This window comes from Pan paniscus, chromosome 12, assembly GCF_029289425.2.
Source record: "Pan paniscus chromosome 12, NHGRI_mPanPan1-v2.0_pri, whole genome shotgun sequence".
Lineage (NCBI taxonomy): Eukaryota > Metazoa > Chordata > Mammalia > Primates > Hominidae > Pan > Pan paniscus.
In genome coordinates, this window is record NC_073261.2 from 123,092,550 (window position 1) to 123,115,360 (window position 22,811).

General features: G+C 46.9%; 1 protein-coding gene across 12 annotated transcripts in view; it reads right to left on the reverse strand.

Moving 5' to 3' along the window:
• Window positions 1-22,811, reverse strand: part of TRAPPC12 (trafficking protein particle complex subunit 12) — a 103,917-nt gene that overhangs the window by 61,466 nt on the left and 19,640 nt on the right. For all 12 annotated transcript variants that reach the window (XR_004669647.4, XM_034952525.4, XM_034952527.4 and 9 more), the window contains exon 3: window positions 20,229-20,345. Coding sequence is in view for 11 of the 12 variants with exons in the window: in XM_034952525.4 (XP_034808416.1) it covers window positions 20,229-20,345 (117 nt within the window). In the remaining variant the exon portion in view is untranslated. The remainder of the gene's footprint in view (window positions 1-20,228; window positions 20,346-22,811) is intronic.

Consider the following 22,811-nt stretch of genomic DNA (forward strand, 5'->3'; position numbering starts at 1 on the left):
GAAGAGGCTTTTTATTGGAAAGCTCCGCACATCTCTCAATCTATATGACTGGTTTCCTTTTTAGCAAGATTATCTTAAGATTTCTGTCAATTTAAAATCAATAAGGAAATTTTATGCTATGTGTTGGACATATTTATTTGTATCTGTAAGATTTGCATATGACTCTAAAATAACTGGCTTTATATGTTCATAATTCTAATTTATCAATATGAAAAAATCAATGAACTGGGTGAACACAACATGTTCCAGGCCCATGTGGCAATGCACAGTATACTTTCACATCACTTAACGTTACGGCTTCAACATGGAAAGGCTGGCTGGTACTGACACACTGGCTGATTCATACAGACTCTTGTGTTTATCTTTGCCCTTGTGCAATACAGAAAGGACGGCCATCAGGCAAATGAATGGGAAAATAAGATCAGAATGTTTAAACCTTTTAAGAAGCTAAAAGTGGATGCTCACTCTGTCTTTTCTCAATGTAACGGGCACTATCTTTGAATACGGTAGATGTCCTCATTTCTGCAGCCAGTCAATAAACATGCTTTAAGTACCTCCTGCCTGACAGAGACTGCAAGGCTGGCGGGGAGGTTAGTGAACGAGCACTCATTAGTGGTATGATCTAGCAAGGGAGACAGACAATTAAACAATATGTTTCTCAAGAATTAGCTAAATGATTTTGTGTGCATGCCAAGCGCTTCTCTGACAAGAAGTTTAGGAGTTTACATATTTTAAAAATGTGTGGTAGAGCCTGCCACGCACTTCTTCTGTATACTAACTCACACACACACTACTCCCTTTCCACACCTCCTGCACTCCACGCTGGGACACAGAGAACTCAGGGCCTGCTCATGAAACGCCTAGGAGGGCAATGAGTCTCAGCTTTGCACTACAGTTGTTCTGCAGTCCTTTATTTGGGCTTCCTCAGGCAGGAGCTAACGACCTGCTCCAATTCCAGCCACAGTGGCAGTGTGGGGGGCTGTGTTGAAGGCAGGAGAGTGGGGCTTGTGTCTTCCGGGGCTCTGACATGTGGCCTCACACTCACACTGCAGGCTCAGCAATGGCTGAGTTTACAGAGCTGAGGTCATCTGTCCCACCTCACAGATGTGACAATTAAAGAAGATACATGAAAGTGCTGAGCACAGTGCCAGGCAGGAGGCAGGCATTAAAAATGTGAACGATGCTGTTAAAAATTCCCAAACTGTTTCTCCATCAATCCAGAGTCAGCGTGTGCATGCCTAGTGAAACTCTATGTGTAAGGGAAGGAACGGGTGCTGGGCCTTGAGCTTCAGACAGGCCAGGCTCTAAGCCTGAGTAGCCATGTGACCTGCTGCAAGCCGCCAGCCATCCCTGGGCTGCAGGCATCTCAGTTTCCTCCAGGTCTTCTGAGGGGTTGATAGTTGTTTTTTTTTAAAATGCTGAACATCCTACTGTCCACATTACCAGTGTGTTTACCCACTGACCTATCGAAGGACCCCTTGGTTGCCTCTAGTTTTTGGCAACTACGGATAAAGCTGGTATCAACATCTTTGGGCAGATTCTTGTGTGGATATAAGCATTCGGCATAACTGGGTGAAATATCCAGGAGCGTAATGCAGTAACTGGATTGCTGGGTTGTACGTAAGAGTATGTTTAGTGTTGTAGGAGGCCGCCAAGCTGTCTTCCTAAGTGGCTGCACCATCTTGCCTTCCCTAGCAGTGAGGGGTCCCACGGCTGCACGTCCCGTGGCACTTGGTGTTGTCCATGCTATTTTTCAGCCACTCTAACTGGCATGTGTTTCACTCTCAGGTTAACTTTCCACCGTTCTCTCACGGAGTTTTTCCTTTCACTGTACCTGCCACAGCCTGACGGTGAGTACTGGCCTCCACGGCACCCACCAGCGAGCTGCAAATATTAGCAGGGCAACTCAAACGAGATTTCTTAAACTCTATCTTGTAGATTTTTTTTTTTTTTTTTTTGGAAATGAGGACACCAGAGCGTACACAGTGCAGTTGGAGTCTGTGGTTTTCTTCACTAGCTGGTGTGCGGCCACTGGACCAAGTCAGAGAACCACTGATCGACGGTGAAGATGAGATTGGTGCCACGTTTCCCCAAACTGTCCAGACTACAGCAAGTAATACAGGATTTCTGTGTTCTGGTTGACAGTTCAGAAGTATTTTTAGATTGGTTAAGATAATTTACTAAAACGATCTCCAAATGCCTTCTCTAGTCTAAATTCAATGCAATAATCACTTTATATAATACAAATGGCTCTGTATATTCTCTTTGAATTGCAAATGTGAAAGAGTGAGAGGGAAAGAGATTGTGCCAAGTCTGAACCAGTTCTATATATGCATCTAGGCAGATTCTGTATCCAGGGGCAACTAATAACTGCTCCCTTCCTGGTTCCCTAGGCCTAAGGCTCTGGCCTTTCCTGCTAGAAAGGCTGGGGCCCTCTTCCCTCAGGACATGACCTACAGTGAGGACAGGCAGGAGTTAATCAGGGAGGGGGAGGGGGCGGAGACCCTAGAAGAGGACAGAATGTGTGCAAAGCAAGGCGAGAGCAGGCATGGGGGGCACAGGGAGCAGAGGGCAGGGTGCAGGGCCTGAGGGGATGCAGTAAGGACCAGCGGGCTGGAGGGAGGCGGTGGAGGAGGGGCCGAGCAGGTGTGGATGAGGGGAGGCTGGGGAAGCAGGTGAGGATGGGGTGGCACAGGAGGTGAGGCAGAGGAGGGTCGGGTGTGCTGGCCTTTGCAGGCTTCCAAGAGCACAGGCCACAGCAGTGTCGTGTCATCACATTTGAAGGCCCCAGTCTCCCTGCACTGATGGGGTGAACTTAAGGCGTCCGTGTAGACGTCAGTAAAGCTATAAGGATGTTCCAGCAGCTGGGCCTGGTGCTGGCAATCTGTGCACATCCTTTGGACGCCCCCCACCCCCTACTGCCTGAGTTGGTAGGCAGAGCTCACAGGAACCCAGAGCCCAGCCTCGTGTGCACCTGCACGGTGATAAGGTTCTGTGCTACCATGGAAGAGCTGGGCATTCACAGCAGAGCTGAGGAGCTGGACAGATACTGTATGGCCAGGAAGTCTACAATGTTTAGTCTATGGTCTTTTACAGAAAACGCTGGCGGATCCCAGGTCTAGGCCCCTCGTGGCTCAGTAGTTCATTTCTGTTGACTTCAAGGAGGACTGTGGGCTAACTTCAGCCCGTGAGTGGCTTGCGACTGATACCTGAGGACGAGGCACAGGAATGGAGATGCTCCTGCAGTCACGTGACAGAGAACTTTATGTGTATGGCATGCAGTGATAACAAAGCAGGGGCCTGCATTTGGCATGTTTTCCATTTTATTCTTTCATGACTGATTATTGTGAATTAGTTATTATTTATATTGATGGTGCAGAGTGGCAGAAGCAGGCGAGTATTTGTAGAGACATGGTTTTCCCATGTTGCCCAGGCTTGTCTTGAACTTCTGGGCTGAAGTGATCTACTCACCTGAGCCTCCCAGAGTGCTGGGATTATGGGATTACAGGCATTAGCCACTGTGCCTGCCACTATGACAATGTTTTTTTTTTTTTTTGAGACAGAGTCTCTATTGCCCAGGCTGGAGTGTGGTGGCACAATCTCGACTCGCTGCAATCTCCGCCTCCTGGGTTCAAGTGATTCTCTTGCCTCAACCTCCTGAGTAGCTGGGACTACAGGCGCCCGCCACCACGCCCGGCTAAAGTTTGTATTTTTAGTAGAGACGGGGTTTCGCCATGTTGGCCAGGCTGGTCTCGAGCTCCTGACCTCCGGTGATCTGCCTGCCTCGGCCTCCCAAAGTGCTGAGATTACAGGCGTGAGCCATCACGCCCGGCCAATGACCATTTTTTAAAATGAGAAACTTAAGGTTTTAATTCTCGTGGAAAGAAGAACAAAGAAGTTCGATGAGTAAATGTTGGCGGAATCTGCATTTCCTCATTCATTCACTCAGTGGCCATTTACTGACTGCCTGCTGTGAACCAGGCACTGTGCTAGGCTCCGGGGGACACAAGGCCGATGAAGAGGGCCAGGTCCCAGAAGCCAGGGCAAGTTTCCAATATCAGGTCACAATGGTGAGATTTCAGTTCCAGGCAAGAGGGGCAACTGGGTGCTTCTAAACAGAGAAATGTATTTTGAAATAAAATGTTTGGAAAATGAATCCAGCTGCAGTGTACAGACCGACTAGGGCAGTCTAAAGACCGTACGTGGTCAGACGCTGCATCACCTGGCCCGGCAGGAGGAGAGCAGCAGGCAGCGGGGGCGGTGGGGGGAGCCGTGGCTGCTCCCTAGAGGGTGAGAGAGACCCAGAAACAAACTAACCAATAAAACACTAACGTGGAAATCTGAGGGACGGCACGAACCTGTCTCTACCCACCCAGGGCAGGCCGGACATGGAGACGCAGCAGGCAGATGAGCTGGGTTTTACAAAATGACAGAAGATATAAAAAATGACAAGATGGTGGAACAGTCACGTGAAAAGTGCCTGGTAAACCTGCAGATGGCAGGTTGTAGCTGAGGAGAGAAGACACTGGAGATGCAGGTTTGGGAGAAGCATGTGCCAGGGAGAGGTGACCCAGAGAGGGAGAGGAAGGCCTTCCTGAGAGGAGCGGGAGCAGGTACCACAGAGCATCTGCCCTGCAGCCCAGGAAGGCTGCCCAGCAGGGCACAGTGAAGGGGCAGGGGGAGGGCACAGTGAAGGGGCAGGGGGAGGGCACAGTGAAGGGGCAGGGGGAGGGCGGAGTGAAGGGGCAGGGGGAGGGCAGTGAAGGGGCAGGGGGAGGGCACAGTGAAGGGGCAGGGGGAGGGCACAGTGAAGGGGCAGGGGGAGGGCACAGTGAAGGGGCAGGGGGAGGGCACAGTGAAGGGGCAGGGGGAGGGCAGTGAAGGGGCAGGGGGAGGGCACAGTGAAGGGGCAGGGGGAGGGCGCAGTGAAGGGGCAGGGGGAGGGCAGTGAAGGGGCAGGGGGAGGGCACAGTGAAGGGGCAGGGGAGGGCACAGTGAAGGGGCAGGGGGAGGGCACAGTGAAGGGGCAGGGGGAGGGCAGTGATGGGGCAGGGGGAGGGCAGTGAAGGGGCAGGGGGAGGGCACAGTGAAGGGGCAGGGGGAGGGCGCAGTGAAGGGGCAGGGGGAGGGCAGTGAAGGGGCAGGGGGAGGGCACAGTGAAGGGGCAGGGGAGGGCACAGTGAAGGGGCAGGGGGAGGGCACAGTGAAGGGGCAGGGGGAGGGCAGTGATGGGGCAGGGGGAGGGCACAGTGAAGGGGCAGGGGGAGGGCGCAGTGAAGGAGCAGGGGAGGGCACAGTGAAGGGGCAGGGGGAGGGCATAATGAAGGGGCAGGGGAGGGTACAGTGAAGGGGCAGGGGGAGGGCACAGTGAAGGGGCAGGGGGAGGGCAGTGATGGGGCAGGAGGAGGGCACAGTGAAGGGGCAGGGGGAGGGCACAGTGAAGGGGCAGGGGGGAGGGCAGTGAAGGGGCAGGGGGAGGGCACAGTGAAGGGGCAGGGGAGGGCACAGTGAAGGGGCAGGGGGAGGGCACAGTGAAGGGGCAGGGGGAGGGCAGTGAAGGGGCAGGGGGAGGGCACAGTGAAGGGGTAGGGGGAGGGCACAGTGAAGGGGTAGGGGTGTGCCTAGGAAGTGGCCTGGGGGCCCTGCAGTGCTTCTGCTCTCAGCTTCCAAGGACAGAACTGCCCCTGCGGACACACAGGAAAGCTCACAGAATGCCCCTGATGTTTCGGGGAAGGAATAAAGAAACCTACCTGTGGAAGTCACGGTGCGAATGCCTGTGAGGCGAAGCTGTTACAAGACAGCCCTTAAGGCAGGCTGGGCTGGCGGGGCAGGCTTAGCTCTCTGTTCATACTGATATTAACAGAAGCACCCAGTCACTCCCTCACTTAAGAAGCATCTACTAAGCACCTAAGAGGAGGTATGTCCTAAGTCAGGCTACAGGAGTACAAAGATGAATTTGGTATGAGGGACAGTCATACAGAACAAATGGCTACCAGTGCATCAAGACAGACACAGATGCTCCATCCATACCCACTGTAAGTTAGAAATATCTTGAGATGAAAATAAGTGGGCCAGGCGTGGTGGCTCACGCCTGTAATCCCAGCACTTTGGGAGGCTGAGGGGGGCGGATCATGAGGTCAGGAGATTGAGACCATCCTGGCTAACACGGTGAAACCCCGCCTCTACTAAAAATACAACAAATTAGCCAGGCATGGTGGTGGGCGCCTGCAGTCCCAGCTACTTGGGAGGCTGAGGCAGGAGAATGGTGTGAACCTGCAAGGCAGAGCTTGCAGTGAGCTGAGATCGCACCACTGTACTCCAGCCTGGGCAACAGAGCAAGACTCTGCCTCAAAAAAAGAAAAAAAAAAAAAAAAGAAAAAAAGAAGTGAATGCAGGCCAGGCACGATGGCTCACTTCTGTAACCCCAGCACTGTGGGAGGCTGAGCTGGGTGGATCACCTGGGATCAGGAGTTGGAGAGCAGCCTGGCCAACATGGTGAAATCCCAGCTCCACCAAAAATACAAAACTTAGCCAGGTGTGGTGGTGAGCACCTGTAATCCCAGCTACTTGGGAGGCTGAGGCAGGAGAATCACTTAAACCTGGGAGAGAGGTTGCAGTGAGCGGATATCGCACCACTGCACTCCAGCCTGGGCCACAGAGCCAAACTCTGTCTCAAAAAAAAAGAAAAGAAAAGAAAAGAAGTGAATGCACCATCTAACCTACTGAATGTCACAGCATAGCCTAGCCTACCTTAAACATGCTCACAACACTTACATTAGCCTGCAGTTGGGAAAATCAGCCAACACAAGGCCTGCTTTATAAAGTGTTGGACATTTCACGTCATTTCTTGAATTCACTGCGAGTGAGAAACAGAATGGCACGTGGGTGCTCACAGCACAGTTCCCACCGAAAGGGGAGCGCTTTTGCACCATCATAAAGTTGAAAAATTTTAAGTCAAACCACGGAGGTTGGGGACTGTCTGTACATACACACACATGCATACACACAAGCAGCAGACCCTCTATCTGCCGGGGACCGGTTCCAGGACCCCTGGGATACCAAATCCATGACTGCTCAAGTCCTTGGTTGGTCGTCCGTATCTGCAGGTTCCACACGCGTGGATTCAACCAACCACAGCTGAAAGGTTGCTGTGCACACCTCACTGTGTTTCCCAACTGCGGGTGGTGGAATCTGTGGATGCGGAACCTGTAGATATGAAGGGCCAACGTACGTGATGTCCATAAGAAATACATACATGCACACATATGTGTGTTTATGAAATACGGACACTCCAGTGTGGGAGACACCGAGACCGGTGGCACAGGGGTGGGGAGTCTCGCACGATGAACAAGACGAATGCACGTCAACGACGGGGAATGGTGTCCCTCGCGGGGCAGAGGCACAAGCGGCACAGCATGGACACGCTTGACAGCTCTGTGAGGACACTGCTGGCACACAGCTCTGTGAGGCACTGATGCCTGAGGATTCAGGAAACGGGCCGACACATGGCAGAGCACGTTCAAGGCACTGCACAGCAGGGACAGCTGGGGGATGGGGTCAGGGGGATGGTGGGGGTGAGGCTGAGCTGGAGCTGGAGCTAGAGGCTGGACCCCAGAGTGGCAGACCCCAGGGTGGCGGCAGGGGGGAGGACAAGAACCCGGGGGGCTTTGAGGGGAGAGAATGAATTCTAAGGACTAAATCCAGAGTGGAGTGACTGCTGCCAGCACCCCACTGCCATGCTTATCTGGATCACACGACGAAGTGAGATTTCTTCTGAGATCACACGTGCCTGGTTTGAGTGACTGGTTACGATGGGTACTGGCTGCCAAGTGGGTCACATTTCCCAAACTGAATGAGCTGAATCTGCAGTCCTACTGCTGATGGAAATATAATTAAATCACATATGCAACATACTATGTGCTAAAAATTAATTATATCCTTTGAAACCATTTAAATTTATGATAAAACATTTTAGATAGCTTAAAAATGTGTGAGGGGTACCTAGTTTTCTAATTCTTTGGGGGGTATTACGTGAATAAAAAGGATACTGAGCTGGCTTAGTGAACAAGTCACAAGGAAACAAGGCCTGAACTAGCACAGGAGGGGAGGGGCAGGGTGGAGGAGACAAACACTCATATGAATTATTTAGGAGGTAAAAGTCCTGGATTCTGGCCAGGGCAAATGGGTACTATCGTAAGCTAACTGAGAGGATACAGCAGAAACAGCAGGCTAAGGTGGCGGGTGCTGGTGAGATGATTACGCATACTGACACCTTTTGAACACTTACAGTATTGTCAGGCAGGTTAGCTGCTTCAACAGAGTTAGCTAACACCCCCATCTACCACCTCATCCCTGTGCACACTGTGGAATAGTACAAACAGTAAGTATGAAGTGAAAAAAGAAAGTCAACTGTGGACAATGGTACAGTATTCTCAGATGCATCCTTGTCGTCTTTTTTTAAAAAAACATACAGTGTCTTGTATCATTTACTCAAAACTTTCTTATATCCTCAAATATTTTCTTGGGACATGATTTATAATGGCTGCATGATATTCAATCACACTCACGTACACATTATTTGTTAATTTGATATTGAACGTGTGTCACCTTTTCAGAAACTATAAAACTGTTCACTAACCGAACACCATTCAACAAGAGCTGCTGGTGCTACGGAACTGGCTGAATGACACTCTATTCATGTTTTATCTAAAAGCTCTTCATCAAGGTTCTCTGGGATGACAATGAGTAATGAAGATAACGAGATAATCCTTTGCCACTACTATGACTAGCTGTCCCAGGATAAAAGAAACCAAGACCATATTCCCTTGAGTCCAAGGAGTCAACTTTTTTGACTATCACAAATGGAAGCAGTACAAAAAGCAACAGAAAAACCAGAGTCCTAAAGAAAGAGGGTATGCAGTGGTTAGACAAAGGAAACTGCCAGTTTTTATGAACAAAAGTTATAAACAGTTAAGAAGAGAAACTGTAAATAAAAGTTTTTAAGTTCTACCAGTAACCCGGAGTTGTCCTTCTGCACTAAAAGTATTCAACTGTTTTCTTCTGGAAGGGTCTTTGGGAGCAAAGACCACCATTTATTTTGTATAATAAATGAACAAGATCTCTGTACATGGTATATTTTCCTTACTTTTGTGGTAATACAACTCCTATTTATGTCCACTCACGGCTAAGTTGGGCCTTTTCAGGTTGTACTTATCAACTTATGTGCCTAGCTCTGTGTGAAAGGTATTCCTAATTTCATCGAAGTTGTGAGTGTGCTGACCAGGTCTAAAACAACAGAACAGGTCATAGGAAACACAATCATATCAATGATTCGGAACAGATGATGGCCCAGTCTTCAGCTGGCCACCCTGGAGTTGGAGATGACATGAATCCGTTCTAGATGAAGGTGTAGCTGGCTGCTCTGTGTCGCCGAGCCCTCACACGCCCCTGCTCCAGTCAGAGCTCACCTGCACTTGCTCATTGCAAGATGAGCACCCTCAAACCAACCTCAATCCTGATCTTTTTGTTTTTTTGAGACGGAGTTTTGCTGTTGTCGCCCAGGCTGGAGTGCAGTGGCGCGATCTTGGCTCACTGCAACCTCAGCCACCTGGGTTCAAGCAATTCGCCCGTCTCAGCCTCCTGAGTACTGGGATTACAGGCGCCCACCACCACGCCCGGCTAATTTTTGTATTTTTAGTGGATATGGGGTTTCACCATGTTGGCCAGGCTGGTCTTAAACTCCTGACCTCAGGTGATCCACCTGCCTCGGCCTCCCAAAGTGCTGGGATTACAGGTGTGAGCCACCATGTCCAGCCTCAAACCTGATCTTAATGGTGCCTTTCCTGCTCATGGTGAAACCTTCCTATTCTTAATTCCTATTTCTCCTTTAGCTCATTGGGGCAGTGGCCGCATCTAATGCATTGCTTTTTAATTTCTAAAAGCATTTCTTTAGTGTGGCACTTGGCATGCAAAAAAATTGTGGAACAGACAGTAAATTCATAGCACTACAAGAAGACAGTACAAGAATAAACTAATGCTTAATTAACCACACTAGTAATCAAAGAAATGCAAATTATAATTTACTAGTGAGTTGATCTTCACTAGCAAAACAAATAAAAAGCAAATGTCATTGTTAGCCTAAAAAAATTAGAAATTTTTTAAAAAAAGATACAAGTCAGGATAGGCAAGGAGATGCTACAGCCAGTGCACTCAGGTGCTGTGGAAAATATAACCTGGAATGACCTTCTGAACGACAATGGGGAGTATTTATGAACAGCCTTTGACTTCAGAATTCTCCTCCTAAGACTTATCCTAAAGAAATAATCACATATGTAGAATTCTGTATAAGACAGTTCATCTTAAGATTATTTACAATAACTTCAGATTATGTGGCTATTAAAATGTTTTTAAAGACCCTTTTATATGGGGAAATGCTAAATATATAATACATAATAAAAAGACACAAATTGATAGAAGCATATGAATTTTGTGCCTAAGCATATATACACAAACATGTATCTCCATCTTCATACATGCACACTATGTATAGTATAGATATGCACACACATACGTATAACACATACACTAAAATGTAAAAGGACAGTGGTTATATAAGCAATCTTTTTTTCAGTTTTTCTTTTCTCTTTTAGATACAGGAACTTGCTATTTGTGAAGGGAGGAAAAAGAGTTTTGTGAATGAAAAAATAATGATGGATCAGCACTCATGCAGACAGCGCTTTGATGTCCTGGCCTGTCAGAAATCAACCGTGTGCATGTCACTTCTCTCCACACAGTGACGCCCTCAGTCTCTGTACCTAGAACAGTGCTTGACATGCAGGAACCAAATTCAGGCTGGTTGAAATAATACAGCATTTTCACAACAAGTATGGAAGGTGTAAGTTACTACTAAGTATAGCAGCTAAATCATAAGCAAAGTTTTGGGTTTTTCTGAAAAACAAAAGGATTTTGATACAGTAGATATGGAATCTCCTGATGTTCAATTCTGTGATGCCACACAAAGCCCAGTGAACTCAATTTGTTTTTTATTTCATTTTATTTGTTTTTGAGATGGAGTCTCGCTCTGTCGCCAGGCTAAAGTGCAGTGGCGTGATCTTGGCTCACTGCAACCTCCGCCTCCTGGGTTCAAGCCATTCTCCTGCCTCAGCCTCCCGAGTAGCTGGGACTACAGGCGTGCACCACCATGCCCAGCTAATTTTTGTATTTTTACTAGAGACGGGGTTTCGCCATGTTGGCCTGGATGGTCTTGATCTCTTGACCTCTTGATCTGCCTGCCTCGTCCTCCCAAAGTGCTGGGATTACAGGCATGAGCCACCACGCCTGGCCCTCAATTTGTTATCTATTTGATGGACCTCAAAGGCAATTTGAATTTGTGTGGGCACAAAAACATATCAACGGGAAGATCTGATTATGGATACTTACGTATTTTTTAAACAAGTAAGAAATATTTTATAGTAAAGGCTTCCATCTCATTTTATACCCACTATATATAGATACTCGCCACCAATCAAACATTTACATGTGTAATAAAATTATTTGCAAGGGCTTTGCAAATATAAAGTACTCCATAAATGATTAAAAATAGTAAAACATATCATATAAAAAGCCTTCAGCTTTTGCCATGATTTCATATTCTAAGACTTATTTTCTATGTCTCACACTAGATCACAACTATTAAAAATAAAGCAAATGCCTACCATCTTAATTATTCATTTCTTTGGGAAATGTAAATCTTTTAAAAAGTGGCTTCTTTCCTGACTGAAAATAGAAAGCAGAAATGTTTATGCTCTTGTTACAGTTTCTCCCAATATAATTTTCCCACAGATGACTGAATATGAAAGATTTACTTGGATAATTGCTGCTATTGATTAAGTGTGCACTATTAGAGTGAGCAATTTACTGGTTAATATCGATTGGTCTATAAATGACATGCAGTCATATCTACACAAACTTACACCAACCCGAGAGCCAATTTTCTAGGAGTCAGAACAACCCAATTCCCTGAGACGATAACACAAAAGAGCACGCGGCAGAGAGAGTCTGGGCAGCCCTTTCCACCTGCATCTCCCAGGTGGAGGCGCAGAGGGCTCGGCACTGGCAGACCTGCTGGGGGACACGGAGTGGGGAGCAAAGGGGCAAGGCCCAGACCCAGCCTCACACCTCAGCTGGGGAGAGCCCCCACTGCAATTCAGGGCAGAGGTGACTGAGAGAGCCCCTTCATCTCTAATTTAGATGTGGTGTGAGAGTCAGATGCATCAGTAGAGGGAACAGAAACAGGATTTTTTCATTTCTTCCTCTTTTTTTTTTTTTTTTTTTTTTTAAAGACAAAGTCTTGCTTTGTTGCCCAGTCTGGAGTGCAGTGGTGCGATTACGGCTCACTGCAGCCTCCACCGCCTGGGCTCTGGCAATCCTCCCACCTCAGCTTCCCGAGTAGCTGGGACTACAGGTGCATGCCACCACATCAGGCTAATTTTTAAATTATCTGTAGATAAAGCGGTCTCACTATATTGCTCGGGCTGATCTTGAACTCCTAGACTCAACTGATTCTCCTACCTCAGCCTTCCAAAAGTGTTGGGATTGCAGGCATGAGCCATTGTGCCCAGCCAGATGATTTTCTTTGTATAATCATTTAGAAAAACATTAAAGGAAAAAAAGAGAAGAAAACACGTTATTTACCATTTACAATTTATACTTTCCCAAATGGTGATTTTTTCTGATAAGAGAATATAAAATATTTGTCTATAGTTCCCGTTTACTTTGTATTTCAAAAACATTTCTAGGCACAGGAATATTTTTGTTCACACCAAAGGAGATCAACTGAGACCATAACTGTCTCTCCTCGCTGAGGTCAGGCTTTGCTATCATATCCTTTGTCGGGGGCCTGGCAGGACATGATGGCTACTGCATGGTCACAGGAGTTTCTGAAGAGAGTCTTAACTTTTTGCAAAGTTGTGAGCAAGGGACAGTGATGTGCCCAGGGCATGGCACCAGAGGGGACTGGGCTGCAAGACAGCTGTGGCAGCCTCAGCAAGAGGATCACAGCCGCCAGGAGACTGCCCCTGGCCGGGCAGGGCTCAGGAGCCACGGTGCACAGAGCTCTGTGCCGCAGCGGGCCGCGCAGGGCAGGAAAGGAGCGTGTGTGGGAACAGGTGCACGTGTGGGACATCCAGGGTGGCACAGAGTGAGCTTGGTCAGGTCACACTGTGTTGCCCGATCAACTGCATATAGCATAATTCTCTTCTTTTGGATATTGAATATTAAGATTTTTAATATAATTTTTGGCTAAGTAACATAAGTAATACAGCAGCAAACATTCTTGAATGTCTTTTTACACACATGTACAAGTTTTTCTAAAGTATATAATTGAAAGTGGGATTGTTGAGTCAAAAGTTATACAAAGCATGTACTTTATTGTTATTATTATTTTTTTTTTAAATTTTTTTGAGACAAGGTTTTACTGTGTCACCCAGGCAGGAGTGCTGTGGCCCGATCATGGCTTACTGCAGCCTCAACCTTCCAAGGCTCAGGTGATCCTCCTGCCTCAGCCCCACAAGTAGCTGGGACTACAGGTGTGTGCTACCACGCCCAGCTAATTTTTGTACTTTTAGTAGAGGCGGAGTTTTGCCATGTTGCCCAGGCTGGTCTTGAACTCCTGGGCTCAAACGATCCACCCACCTTGGCCTCCCAAAGTGCTGGGATTACAGGTGTGAGCCACCACACCCAGCTTTATTAGCTATTGTTAAATTGCTCTGCAAGACAATTCACGTTCGCATCAACAATGTGTGCTGCCTACCCTTACTAACTGGTGCTGCCAGTGTGATAGGCTTGTCCGCTTCCCTCCTCTTAAGTGTTTCTCCTGGTACAAGCCTCCAACTGGAGGCACGGTAGACATTTCCTTGGCCACACATGTCAAGCACACGTGTTTGGAGGTTTATTTTTACCAGCCTCGGCAGAGCACAGCCTCAGCATTCTGATCTTCAGACTTGTCCAAGAGGTGATGTGGAACTAGCAGAGCCAGGGCTCTTGGTTAATGGACAAATGCTGGAGAGGGGACGACCGGCCAGGAGGAACCAGCACATCCTTCCAAGGTGGGATGTGACTGTGGCTACTGTGAGAGCCAGAGCCAGTTCTTATGATCGCATGCCGTCTGCTATTTGAAATTATAATTGCTTATTTTCTTAGTGTGTTTTTTGCTATTTTTATCTTATTATTTTCCACCTTATTCTCCTTCCTGGTGGCCCTCCTCCATTTTCTTTTTCTTTTTTTTCTTTTTTTGAAACAGAGTCTTGCTCTGTCGCCCAGGCTGGAGTGCAGTGGCGTGATCTTGGCTCACTGCAAGCTCTGCCTCCCAGACCATTCTCCTGCCTCAGCCTCCCGGGTAGCTGGGACTACAGGCGCCCGCCACCACGCCTGGCTAATTTTTTGTATTTTTAGTAGAGATGGGGTTTCACCGTGTTAGCCAGGATGGTCTCGATCTCCTGACCTCGTGATCCGCCCGCCTCGGCCTCCCCCCTCCTCTATTTTCAATGATAGATGTCAGAAATATGAAGCAAAGAAACTATTTTTAAAATCAGAATCTAAAGTATACCACATAAAACTTTAAACTTTGTGAAAGAAATCTTATGAAAATCTCATAATTACTGTACATGACATGTAAAATTCTAATAATGAAGTTAGTCTGATATGAGATAAAGATTTTAGATAAAAATTACTTTTACTTTTTTTTGCTAGGAGTATGATACAGGGTCTATTTGAAAAACTGAACGTAGGCATTACACAATTTCCAAATGATGAGAAAAATAGTCTAATAAAAATCACTCAAGTAACTAATGGCATGTACATAACTTTTCTCCATCTAAGACTCAAAGGGAATTATTACCTCTACATATGATACCATTAAAGTGATTAACACGTCCTTCTCCCAGGCTGTGACATCCATTTCCCTGTAAATTACAATCCTAGGAAACTCTGACATAACTTAGGAAAATAATTCAAAAACCCTTTCCTGGCTGCCTTAAAGACAACACCAATTATTTTAGGACACACTAGAATTAAAATACCAGGGCAAGGTAAAGATCCTTTCATAAATACATTTTTCACCTTACGTAAGCTCCCTTGTTAGGCCTGTTAATAAAATCTCTGATGGTCTCAAGTATTTCCAACGTATGAAACACATCAAACCATTGTATATATTTATTAATAACAGGAACGATCAAAGAGGATAAAAAATAGCCTGTAGAAAAAATTAATTATAATTAACATGCATGGCTTTGTGTGTGATTTTTAAACCCATTAATATAAAGCCCTGTCATGCTGCCAGTTCAGTTCCTGCCTCAAGACGATACATCACAGCAGCTTCCCCAAGGCCAAACCAAGGGGCCACGCCCACACCCTTGGGAACAGAGCATGGGCCAGGGAAACGGCCACCCTGGAGATCCGTAACTGCATTAGCAAATTATAAAGGATACAGATACTTACAAATTAGCTGTTTCTTCCCCTTTAAAAAAGAGTATCTCCATCTCTCTCCTCTCCAAAGCTTTCTAATCATAGAAATAATTACAGAATCACTTTGGTAAAAGAAACTCAAAGAAGCATTCGACTGACATTGACTCACATTTCAACTTGGTGTGATGTGTGAAGGTAAGCAAGGGATGCTTGTTTACCTTTTTGAGGACACGCTTCTGTACGGTAAAGGACGTGGGGAAGAAAGGCAATTTGGGGAGCATAGTTTCCAGTGGTTCACAGGCTACCAGAAGGATTCAGACAGCAAACACCTACACCTAAGATAATTTCCTGCTTCTATTTTAGGAGAGGGTCTCTGCCTGGGTTTTTGCGCTTACTCCGAGTTAATGAGTACAGACCTGTGTGTGTATGTTGCGTGACCATGTGAGTGACAGTTCCACAGCTTGGGGAGCGTGGTGCAGAGGAAGGAGGAGAGGGAAGCGTCTCTGGGGAAGGTTTGGCTTCTCTGAGTCTGGAAGGGTCCTTCAGTCTCTGCAAGTCAGGGAACAGCTGGGAACTTTGCTCTGGGGCAAGAGGCCTGAGGGATTCATGCTGGAGCTCTCGGGATTCCCGCCAGTTACAGAAGCAGGGTTGTGGGAACTGGTATTCAAGATGTAGTACAAGCAGCTTCTCTATGGGAAGTGGATGCAGGGCATGAGGAGAGAAAAGAGAAACTTCACTGCCGTGGGTTAGGAGTGCAGCTGAATCTGTGTCTGTGTCTGAAGACACTGATGAAGAATCATAAGAGTTACAATAAATTTGTGAATCTGGAATATATACTTCTTTTAAAAATAGTGTATGAGCTTCAAGTTAGCAATAAGTAAATTAAAAATAATAGAATAGCACTTCTAAATCTGAGTAAATCCCGTAAATGGTTAAGAAGGCAGAACTTCACGGAGCAAGAGCACTAGCTTAGCAACCTTTATTGTTATTGCTGGAAAGAGAAGAGGCTTAATATGTGTTTGCTCAATGAATACACTAAGAAACACAAGTGAGAACTTGTTTGTTTGAATCCCATCAGATATAAGGTCTTCTCATGGGAAATCCTACCCCTGGATACAACCCAGTCCTAGAAGCTGTATTGAAAAGCATAATTCCCACGGTGTGTAGATCCGACGGTTCAGAAATACTAAGTCATTTGGTGGGAGGTAGTCAATGAGCAAAACCACCACCAGCAACTGTGCTTTTTGCTGGGCTATGCGGACTGTGTAAGGGACATGGGGCAGTAGGGATGGTACTGGTAACAGGAGCAAGGACATTTGTTTGGGGCCAACCTCTACACCTTTGTAGATCTTAGTGTTCTAATCTACAAAGTGGGCATTTTGGACTATGTTAGTTTTTCAAATTTTTAAATAGTAAAATTCATCCACCTTTCCCCCCACCCCCCAAAAAAAGACATCTCAAGAGAGACTTCTACATAAAGTAGACCCTGCTGAAATGCTCTGCCTGACACTGGCCCTACCAAGTCACCTCCACAGGCCATGCCCAGTCACCCCCGCAGGCCATGCCCAGTCACCCCAAGGTCCCTCCCTGGAACCCGAGAGTTCTCAGAATCACAGTTTGAAAATGTGCTGGATTTGATTTTCATTCCTTTCAAATCCTTCCTTTCCTTTTCTGTCATTGCAGAGGAAGAAACGTTCCATCTTTCTCTAGACTAATCTTCATGTGGTTTCATCTCCTCACTCTTTGCGCCCCCTCCCCCGTAACCGCCCCCCGCTCTATCCTGTTGTATGAGCTCCTTCTCTATTTCTTTAAACCCAACATTCTGACGCTACTTCTTTATCAAAAGAGTAGCTTACCGACTGGGGATTCTCTTATCTATTCATTCCCTCATCCCTTTATTTACTCAAGAAGACGCCGTGTACTCATTCTGTGCCTGACCGTGCTGGGTCCTCAGATGCACTGGTGAACAAGACATGCTTCCTGACTGTCACGGTGTTTATTACAGATTTTTAATTTTTGTAGGTTGGCTCTGTCTCCCCCAAGTTACAGCATTTGTTATTGACACTGATGACATGTCACCTCCCAGTTCATGCATATAATGAAGTCAGGATAAAATCCAAGTAACTAAGGCTGCTTTGCCAATGTTCGGTACTTTCTCAAAAACAGGCTTTTTGGGCAAAACTCCAAAAAAAGATTTTTTTGGGAAAAAGATCAGGGATCAAAGGAAGTTAACAATCAAGATCGAGAAGAATATAAGAAACTGACTTTTGAGTAAAATGGGGAGGATTCTATTTTTTTTCCTTTAGGCTCTCTTAGGAAGCAAGAGATCTGCTGACAATAGAACACTAGAAAGTAGAAAGTCAAAGAGAAGTTTAAAATCAGAAGAGAGGGACTAGAAAATCCAGGAACCCAGGGCACGATGTCCCTGCGCGACCTCACAGCAGAGTACAGCCCCCGCCCATGCTTCGGAAAGGCCCTCACACAACCGCGATCTGGGTCATCACAGCCGGGAGCCAGGCCCCAGGCAAAGGGGTTCCAGGTGGCCCGGTCAGCGTAGCAGGCAGCCCCCAATCCATACTGAACCCAGGAAAGCTTCTAAAGTGTCACAGAAGTCACAAAACCACACATAATAAGGATTTGTCTGAATTCAAGAGAACTAGTCAATTAAGGAAAAAATTTTGTTACTTTGTTAAATGCTACTGTTAAAGATCAAGAAATCACTCCTCTCCTGGCTCAGCATTTCAGCCTCACAAACATCAGTCATTTCTGGCAGAATGGGGACAGGCTATACCTCACTTTCAAATACAGAGGCAGAGGTGATGTAACAAAAAAGGAACTGGGATTATTTTCTTCTGAACTTCACTGTAGTCTTCTTGCAAGTAAGTGATTTACATATTACTGTTTTCACACAAAAGACAGTTGCCTCTGAGCTGGGACTGAGCCACGCGCTACTCCAAAATAAACTTTAAAACATTCTCATTTTCTGTTTTAGTTCACAGGCTAACCTTCACCTGTCATTTCAATGGGCTGCAAAGTTTAATCCTCCAGAAATTTCTAAACTTCTCAACTATTATATCTTTAGGAACTAAAGTTTGCTTAAAATAGGTGAAATCTGGTTGGGTGCGGTGGCTCACGCCTATAATCCCAGCACCCTGGGAGGGTGAGGCAGGCGGATCACCTGAGGTCAGGAGTTCAAGACCAGCCTGGCCATGGTGAAACCCTGTCTCTACTAAAAATACAAAAAATTAGCCGGGTGTGGTGGTGCACGCCTGTAATCCCAGCTACTCGGGAAGCTGAGGCAGGAGAATCACTTGAACCCGGGAGGTGGAGGTTGCAGTGAGCTGAGATCACGCCATTGCACTCCAGCCTGGGCAACAAGAGTGAAACTCCATCTCAAAAAAAAAAAAAAAAAAAAAAAAAAAAAAAAATTGGTGAAATCTGAAGCCCGGTGCAGAAGAATTAGTAACAATTGAGAAAAACAAGATGGGGAACTATTAGAAAAATAAGTAAATTAGGAAATTCCATTCTCTTTTTTGAAAGTTGAAAGGTGAATACATGTCCTCCAGATTGTTCACCCAAATGGAGAGTGTCTGGACCATGTGCCGCTGAAATACAGTCAGGATAAGGGCTGCATTTCAACATGAGTTTCAGACAGCCAGTGGGACTTATTCCCAAAATCAAGGACCTCATTCTCCAAACCCCTTCAAGAAAGTGCGCCCACTAACTTGACTGCATGCAGGCATGGGAGCATGGCTTTGCTAAGTCCACTCTAGGCAAGCGTGTGGATGAGCTAGCAGAGCAATTCCACAGCCCCCTAAGGAGACGACACTGGGGAGGTGAGATTCGGTGTGAGATGGGGCTCTCATTTCAGAGTACTTACCCCACGGCTACCATAGGATTCCTGAAGGAAACATACGCGACAAACTTCCAACATCTTCTCCTTAATCTAGAAAAGCTACCCAACGCGATTACAGCTGTCTTTAAGATTATAAATTCATTGGAAACAAATCAACCTGTACAGCAATGGTGATCCAGTACTAATGTTTTTTTATTTATATTTTTTTGAGACGGAGTCTCGCTCTGTAGCCGAGGCTGGAGTGGCAGTGGTGTGATCTCGACTCACTGCAACCTCCACCTCCCGGGTCCCAGTTCAAGCAATTCTCCTGCCTCAGCCTCCTGGGTATCTGGGATTACAGGAACGCACCACCATGCCCAGCTAATTTTTGTATTTTTAGTAGAGATGGGGTTCACCATGTTGGCCAGGCTGGTCTTGAACTCTTGACCTTGTGATCTGCCCGCCTCGGCCTCCCAAAGTGCTGGGATTACAGGTGTAAGCCACTGCGCCCAGCCATGAATTTTAAAAACCTACTTATAGAATTCATGACAAAGCTTAAAAATGTTCAGAAATTCACCCATTCAATAATAAACTTTCTACACAAAATGCAGAAAATGCAATATATTTTAAAAATGAACACAAATCATTTATCTCTATTATATATGATGAAGCAAACTCAATCAAAGTATGCACTGCTTTGAGTAATTTGATCATTTCCAATAATGGCTTTTTAACTAATTAGGCTTAAAAGTATCCATGTATTAATATGATGCTTTTTGGTGCACAGGACTGGCATCTACTCCAACAAAATTCTACTTACGTGCAAGAGCTTTGAATAATATTCAAAATAATTGACTTCTAGAGAAAATATTATGAAGGCAGGCAGGACTTATCACAAAACAACACTGAAATCAAACACATTGTCACTTACGATTAGCTGTTTCAATCCAACAAAAGATTGTTCCACTGAGTCGGCATTTAGGACTTGTCTCTTTGCTGCAGCTTTTTCACCCAGAAAGCGAAGCATCAAGTCTTTAACTGCATCTCCCTGGGAAGAATAGAAGAAAAATATGTCAAGACAATAAAATGTCAACTAAACTCAGCTAACCAGAACCCATAACTAAACACAATTTCTTTTTTCTCCACTGGCTTGTGGAGGTAAAAGTAACGGTTATAGTATCGTAAAACTTCAATTAACCAGAAGCTAAATTACCACAATCGTTAATAAAATGCATAATTTTAGAATTGCTCTTTATTCTTTTTATTTTAAAAATTATATCTTTATTCACCACTGATCAGAAAGCATGTTCTTTATTCTGAAGAGGAAACGGTAAGTCCTACCGCCTACTACCAGGCTTGTAGTGAGAGGCAAAGCCAAGCCAGCAGAGAGGCCTCAGGTGAGGGGCCTAGGGAGGCCCAGGAACATGAAGGTGACACTGCTGGGGACCAGGGGCTGCACCCACAGTGGCCAGCCTCGCGCTGGTGCAGGCAGGCCTGAATAGTCTTCCCAAATCTCATCAATGCCTCCATGCTTGCCTGGACCTCCAGGAAAGCCTGGAGGGCTAGGGCTAAAGAAGTTAAATTACCAATGGCCCTCTCTTCAGTGCTGAGGTCACCAGCCAAGCCAAAGGAAAACTGAGACCCCCTTTCACAGCAGGTCCTCGGTAGCCTCGCTGAGCCAGGCCTTGCTCCAGGAGCTGCTGGGCGCACTTCATGCTGCAAGCCAGGGAAGAATCCAGTTGCCTCTGCACGGGACCGTTTCTACTCCTGACCTGACTCCTCTGATTAGAACGATCTTTAGACAGTGCTGAAGAACACTGGACGTGGAATCTGAAGCATGCCACTTACTTTAAAGGGAAGACACAGAAGGGCAAGGGGAGGGAGAACAGGTGCTTTTGTGTGGCCTGGGGACAGAAGAGATGTGCCAATGACCTGCCCTGAGCAGGGAGCAATCTCACAGCTGGTGTCAAGCCCAGATGCTGGGCGAGCCAGCCTTCATGACCCTCGGGAGTCGGCACGGTTCGGGGGCCCCAGGGAAGGGCCTGAAGTTACCAAGTCTGTTGTATGGGGACAAACTAGTCATCCCAACAGTGCAGAGAAAACTGTCACAGTCCACAGGCCTCAGTGCTGTTTCGGTGGCTGCACTGCAGGCCGAGGGAGAGTCCAGGGTAAGTAAAGGCTGCTCACAGGACACGATGCTCTCCACGGGCGGCAGGAGACGCCTCTCACACACAGCTGGGACCAGGACACAGCCCTGGACCATCTCTCTCCTTTCTGGGGGTGCTGCTGACTGAGGAAAGGCACCTGGGAAGGGGCAGCAGCACTGAGGTCCCTGAAACACCTGAGGCGGGGGCAGCCGGGGGGATAGAGCAGCCCAGGGGGAAAGGGAAGCAGCACTGAGGTCCCTGAAATGCCAGAGACAGTGAGTATCCTGGGAGGAGGAAGCAGTGGCTCTGAGGTCCCTGAAACGCCAGAGACAGTGAGTATCCTGGGAGGAGGAAGCAGTGGCTCTGAGGTCCCTGAAATACCAGAGACAGTGAGCATCCTGGGAGGAGGAAGCAGTGGCTCTGAGGTCCCTGAAATGCCTGGAGACAGCAAGCAGCTGGAGCTGGCTGGATCTTCCCTGACACGTGCTCTGGGCATCTGGCCCGCAGCAGCTGCTGACAGGGACACAGCACAAAGTCCCTGCAGTCTCTCGGGTGAGCAGAAGAAAGACTCAAACTAGGACAACCCCAAGATGGGGGGTGGAGAAAGCCAAGATCTCTCCATCTCAGCACAAAGCTGCCTCCCAGCCACAGAGAAGCTGATGCTCATGCTGCAGGCGGGCCACCGGGAGCACGCAGTGACTGAGGGTGCAGAGAAGCCTGCGTGCCCCCTGCCTGGACTTCACCGCTGGCTCAGATCTCTTCCTATTGTTCTCCTACCCTTTTTTTTTGGCGGCGGGGCGGTGGGGGGGGGAGCGGGGGAAAGAAAAGCATAGAAGTAGTTTCTCCTAAGAAGCAAGGTTATGTCAATCTTTTGCTATCTTTCAAAATAGTGACACTTAAAAGAAGAACAGAATCTAGACCATGAGAGCAAGAGAATCAGAAAAGCTGCTGACATTGCTTCTCTGCTCTGCTGCCTCCCTTCTACCGGGAGAGATCAACAGCCTGCGGCAGAAGGGGCTGGGTGGCTCCGGGTCATAGGTCTGTCTCTTCCCTGGGTGCTAAACCTGGTGCTCGCAGAGGCCAGCCTCATGTTTTCTCACATTGAGGAAAAGACCTAGGGGCAGCAGTTGTATAATTTCTGCTTTCAGAGCATAAGGTGAAGTACTTCAAATACCAGATCCACAAAATCAGCTAACTGATCTAGCAGCAATAATTAAAAGGCAAAATAAAAGAGTTCAGACACAGGGCCCCATAAAGCTCTGCAAAAATGCAACTCGTCTCAGACAAAGAGCATCTCAGCCAGAGGGGCAGCGAGCTGGGTAAAGAGCAAAATCAAATTGTAATGCCAGGGACGGAGGGCCAATTCA